The following is a 6,357-nucleotide window of genomic DNA, read 5'->3' on the forward strand; positions in this document are numbered from 1 at the left end:
AATTCATCGGACTTTGTTTGATTTCATCGGACTTCACTGGAATTCATCTGACTTCATTGGAATTTATCGGTCTTCACCGGAATTCAACGAATTTCACCGGACTTTATCGGACATCACCGGACTTCACAGGAATTCTGACAGATTGTACATCGGAATTCAAGAGTGCGTTACCCCCCCGGAATAGATCGTTTTCACAGAACAAAATCTATTGTACTCTCCTCTTCTTTCAACAGTAAACTAAGAAATATATTATTCTAAATAACCACAACTACCAATTTCTGATAAAAAAAAATTCTTTCCTTTATGTATTAACATAGACTTTGTTTCGACATCCAATTCTTTAAAACTTTCTGTCCGGATTACATTCGTCATGTTTTTGAAATAGAAGTTGAAGCAATATTTCATCAATTCCTAAAGAATGCAGATGCTATACATCAGAGCTGGGATTTAATTGCACATTTCAGCTGATTTTTAGCTTGGTTAGCCCGCCCTTCACTTCACCAGCGCGCAGCCTAAATGCCTGAAGTGAGGAGCAGGAATCAAATAGAAAATCGGCCGAAATGTGCAACTCCCAGCTTTGCTATACATGTAAGAGAATTTAAAAACATATAATGCAAAGATACATTTTTACAGTCAATGAATTTTATCTAAAAGCGATATTGGTAGCTGGATAGTTTGAGAGAAATACATTTGTCTGTGAAATAAAAGATTCTCTTCTAGAAATTTTAAAGAGAAGAATATTTTATTAGGTTGGAAAGTAGAATGGAAAACAAAACCCATTGGATTCATACGTCAATTCCATTATAATTCTGCAATACTTTTGTCTTAGAAAGTAATCCACGATAAATAAAACAGTTACCTTTTTGTAATGTTCTACTGTCATTTCATTGATAATTTTAAAAAGGCGCATGACGTTCGATACATTAATTGTTTTTTTTATTTTTCGTGTACAATCCGTCTGGAGATTTTCCTCGCAGAATTCATCTGCCAGTATCTGCAAGGAAGAGATATTTTAGTCGCGAATTGCAGATGTAATGGATATGCGGCACGTTTATTTCAAACTCACCTAAAAGGTTCTCAAAAGATGATAGATTGATCTTACCGGTATATAAATATTCCAAAAATTTTTTATAGACGATATACTTATAATTATGATTCTCGATGATGCTGTCAAGAAAAGCATGTCGAAATATTACAAATGAATCAAACTAAAAGATTTTTAAAAATATATGTTTTTTTGTATGTACCTTTGCTTGTTTTCAATCCAATCAGTTTGAAACATGGTTCTAAAATATGTAGAACGAATCTTCAGGATAACCTTGTGAACATAAATTGATTGTTTCTCGACTATCATCGTGAGATCACTCGTAGACTTTAGAGACAGAAAACAAGAAGTAATTATTAAACATGAACATATGTAATTACCAAATCTTTCCCTTTGTCACGCAATGAAAAAATGTATAGTGTAATAAAAAGAAAGACATTTAAGATACCAAATCACGAAACGAAAGATATTATTGAAAAACACGCTAAGAATTTACCAAGGAGACAAAATAGAACTATGACAGTCATTATAATCGATTTCGGATTGTAAGCATTTTCAATTAATGGCTTGCTTGCGGTTTTTAACACGCCATCAGTTGCAAAAGTTTGAAATTTTTTTAACATCTTCTAAACTAAATTTCAAAACTAAATTTCAAAAATGAATCGTACTTTAATCCTTATGGTACTTCATAATTGGAAATACTAAATTCGAGAAACAAATTAACACACAAAATAAAGACTAACTTTATCGTTGAATGCAGTTTCCAAATCATTTAATATGTGAAATTCTTCATTTATGAATTGGCGTGTCATAGATATTGGCGATTGACCCATCATCGAGTTGGATATATCAAACGCGTTCGTATATTCACAGACGACAGGTTTTTTAGATGATACCATAGAATCAAATGTGCAGTAGACAAGTCCATCCTCGCTAGACTTGACAAAGCTTTTGACATCAATGACGGCGATGTCCGATACCTTTTTTACGTTAGCTATATTTATCTGCAGATCGAAAAATTCTCTGAATTATTTTACGCTTTTCTGTTTCCTGTTTGATACAATACAATTATAGAAGCAAACCATTCACCATGATAGGAGATGAAACGTCATGTGTGTTATTCGGATTCAATTGTTCACTAACGTTTGAACCCCAGCTGTAAACTTTCCCTTTATCAGTTAGAGCGAGTGTATAATCAGGTCCACAGGCTACCTTGACTAAACATTAAGATTAGACAGATTAGGTTCTTGTACAATGCTTGCAGCTATAAATTCTTCATGTATACATCTTTACATCTTTAGGAATGTGTTTTGCAGAAAATTACCAATCGTTTTGCCTGTAAATTCTGCTATTTCATGTGGCTCGTCTATGAAAGTTTTTGTGCCTACATTTCTATACCAAGTGTACGTTTTGCAGTTATCGGTGACTAGCACATAAAAATTAATTCCGCAACCCATGCATATAATCTTCTCTTTGATATCCATTTGGTATATACCGCAATCTATTCCGTTTCTCCAAACGTTTGTGTAATATACCTGAATTATATGAACGTAATGTATCTAAGTTCATAAAGTTAATAATAATTATTATTAATGTATTCATGATAATATATTCGTAACACTTTACTTTGCCTTCATCAGTTAAAGCGAGAAAATCATCCGTGTTAGTTGTGGCTTTTACAATCTTTGTGTTGCTCCAATCAATCTTATTGGAATTATAAAATGTGATCTCATATTCAATTCCATCATCTGATTCAGTTTCACCATAATCGAATATAGCTTTTACACTCGTATCTCTCCATAAATACTTCTTTTAAAAAGATAACGTAATCATTGATTTAGTCAGTTAAATTGATTATACAGGGTGTTATCTTCTTAAATTGAAATCCTCGAATATCTCACTTTTCCTTAATACGAAGAAATTTTTGAGATGGAATTGGAACGCTTTCGAAAGGCACGTATATTTTGACCACGTTTTTTTTCTAGGTAGGAGCGTTAAAAAGATGTGAAAGTCACCTTCACTACTTTAAATGAAATAATATGATTTTTTCGTAATATGGTTCCTACAATTATTCTTCGTACAAAACTTATTACGTATGAACAGAATAATGCGTGGGAATAATCACTTGGTGTAAGAAAACAATCGCGTAATTCCTAAAAATTAATTACTTTAAACTTAAGAAGCGCCACTAACGGTCTGAACGTTAAGATGTTGAACTATTCTAAATTCATTTTAAATGAATTAATTTCAGAAATTATAATTGCGTGCCGATATAGTTGTCGGACTTTCAACGCAATCAAATCTGAAATATTAATAATCCCCCCCAAAAAAATTTCCTAACTTAAAAACCTGTAATAAACTTATTGCGAAAAATAATGCCTCGGTGAGGGGGGCTGAGGGATTATTAATATTTCAGATTTGATTGCGTTGAAAGTCCGACAACCATATCGGCACGCAATTATAATTTCTCAATTTAATTCATTTAAAATGAATTTAGGATAGTTCAACATCTTAACGTTCGGACCGTTAGTGGCGCTTCTTAAGTTTAGAGTAATGTATTTAACATAAGCGGTCTTTCAATCTTATTATTCCAAAATTAATTGTTTGCCTTTAAATTTTTTTAAAAAATTATGAGTCTTCGTTATCTAAATTAATTCTCTTCATTATTTTGTTTATAAAAGTATTTAGGTGCGATTATCATAAAATTAATAGTTCATGAGATTATCTGTACTTTATAATTTTTATGTACACATTCGTTTCATGTTAAGGGGATCCTAAAGTTGTCTGTATTACCGGCTAACCATATAACTTTTGTATAACAATTACTTTTTTCCTTTTTTATTGATTTGAAAATCTTATTTCGTGATTAAAGTATATGCATTAATACGTTCCTGTGAGGTGGAGTCTATGCTGAGCACGACAAAAAATTTCAAAATTGGAATGTTCTTTACCACTTTTTAATCCAATATGACCCTCCAGATCTGTTACGTCGTGACAACGTTTGCTTCATATAAAAGCTGCGAAATCTGTACTTACGAAATAGTAGCTATTTCACAGACTAGTAGAAGAAACTTGCTTGAAGAAACTTTGCATGAAGAAACATTGTAGAGTTGTTAAAATTAGACTTACAATAGATATCTAATTAAAACGTAATTGTTATACGAAGATTTATGTGTATGTGTGGCATCCCTGGTAAAGCCCGATGTCCACGATGCTAGAAATCAGTCCGAAACCTCGGATGAAGAAAGAATTGATCGCATTGGTCATGTGACCAAATTGTTCAAACGTGATTTGTTAATTCATTCTCTGTACGAAAATTTCGGACCGATTTCTAGCATCATGGACATCGGGGTTAATAATAGTTAATAAAGGACGATTAAGAACAATAGGATTTCTATCAATTTGTAACGTTTTCTATAAGTTTATATCATTTTCTATCGTTGACCTCGCGAGCATCACGATCGATTGGATATGAATCCTATTGTATTTTATCAGATTCTATAAGATTTGTACAAGATTCCTATAAATTCTGATTCAAATTATTGAATTCACAAACCAGATTCCATATTCAAAACGATAGGATTTTTCTATCGTTCTCTATCAATTTTTTTTACCAGGGATATGTGAGTGAGATATTGCCACAGTGACGTGTCAATAATGACACGTACGTCAATACGTGACGCGTAAATCGTCTGCGCGTAAGTGCTATTTAGAATATGTCTAGTCAGGATTCCCTTAATATGTGCTGTAATAAAGTATAAAATGTAGTATATTTTAAACTATAATAAAGTATCCATAAATTATCTGACTTTGACATTTCTGTTTTATTACTTTTATTCGTAAAATAATTTTGGAATCATATTATATTTAAAACGTCATAATTTCATTTAAAAAAGTAAAGTTTTTTAAATTTTTATGGTGCTCATCTAAAAAAAAAACAACCAAAAAATACGTTCTTCTGGAAACCGTTTCACTTTCATTTGAAACATATTTTTGTTTCATCAAAAACAATTGAAATATTCAAAATTTTCAATTTCAGTAGACCGCCCTTTATATGGATTAAATTCAATGAATTTACTACTTAATTACATCGTATTTATATATCATGAATTAAAATAATATAATATAAAAGTAACCTAAAATTTAAAATAGAGTTGATCATGCATTTAGTAAACGTAAAAAATTGTTGTCAATTCTATGAGCTTATTCAATATGTTAAGAGTAAAAAATTTTAACCTCTTATAACTTTATATTGTAAAACATTATGCACTTATTACAGGCACGTGATAAAAAACAACATGATGTAACAAGCATATAAAAAATTATCACATTAAATGTATTTTACATGTTAAAATGTATATTAACGTTATAAACATATTAAATATACTCATTTTATCTTTATAGTATTAATAGATTTTATAAAGGATGTGTACACAGTTAGTAACACGTGTTATAATTTTTACAATTTTTGTTAAATAAATACTTTTATAAAGGCAAAATTTATAAAACAATTTGTTTTTTTTTTCATTTCTACATATTTTATTTATTTATAGATAAAAATTATAATTCTCTTTTACACTCTGTATACTTCATACTTTGTATATTTTATACTCTGCTCTATAATGTTACTTCTAAATGTCAAAAAAATTCAGCAAAGATTCATTCTAGTAATTTAATATAAAATGTCAATTTTTATTATGATATATAAATTGTTCATGTACCTCACCGTCTTGAGTAACCAAAAAAGTATTGCCCTCAATATTTCCAATCAATAATTTTATTGTTTTATTGCACATAATGTCCACTTCTGTCATATGATGTTCTTTATCTATATAGCCTAAACCATTCATATAACCGATGCACGATTGCATTCCAAGCCTTGGATAAAAATAATTATAATTTTTATAAAATATATATTGCTGTGTAAACACAAATAAATGATTAATTAGAAAAATAATTAATGTATCTCGTTCCATGTACAGAACAATATGTGCTGGTGGTCGGAATTTCGCTTTACTTAAAATTGTATGTAATTTTATATAATTTTATATAAAACATTTGATATAAAACATTTTATATAAAACAAATGAACGTATTTTAAGTATAATGTTGTATATAATTATATCCTATGAAAAATACCTTACAAAGGTGGAAAAATATACGCGAAGTACATAAAAAGAGACTTTATATTTATTCAAGAATTAGCTATTCAAAAATAAGTATGAGATCAACATAATTGGCCAAGTATATCATTACGAAAAAAACTTTGAAAACTTAATAAAAATCTATTCAAAAATTATTTGTGAAGAATG

At 29.8% G+C, this 6,357-nt stretch overlaps 1 protein-coding gene across 1 annotated transcript in view; it reads right to left on the reverse strand.

Annotated features, from left to right (window-relative positions):
* Positions 1-249: 249 nt before the first annotated feature.
* LOC108730207 (RCC1 and BTB domain-containing protein 1) overlaps positions 250-6,357 on the reverse strand; it is a 10,595-nt gene continuing 4,487 nt past the window's right edge. Inside the window, exons 2-10 of the mRNA XM_018459766.1 lie at positions 5,767-5,923; positions 2,672-2,854; positions 2,370-2,580; positions 2,135-2,262; positions 1,789-2,049; positions 1,248-1,372; positions 1,050-1,167; positions 860-994; positions 250-411 (exon numbers count right to left, since the gene is read on the reverse strand). Of these exons, the coding sequence (XP_018315268.1) occupies positions 250-411; positions 860-994; positions 1,050-1,167; positions 1,248-1,372; positions 1,789-2,049; positions 2,135-2,262; positions 2,370-2,580; positions 2,672-2,854; positions 5,767-5,923 (1,480 nt within the window). The remainder of the gene's footprint in view (positions 412-859; positions 995-1,049; positions 1,168-1,247; positions 1,373-1,788; positions 2,050-2,134; positions 2,263-2,369; positions 2,581-2,671; positions 2,855-5,766; positions 5,924-6,357) is intronic.

Source organism: Mycetomoellerius zeteki, unplaced genomic scaffold (assembly GCF_001594055.1).
Source record: "Mycetomoellerius zeteki isolate Tzet28-1 unplaced genomic scaffold, Tzet1.0 scaffold86, whole genome shotgun sequence".
Lineage (NCBI taxonomy): Eukaryota > Metazoa > Arthropoda > Insecta > Hymenoptera > Formicidae > Mycetomoellerius > Mycetomoellerius zeteki.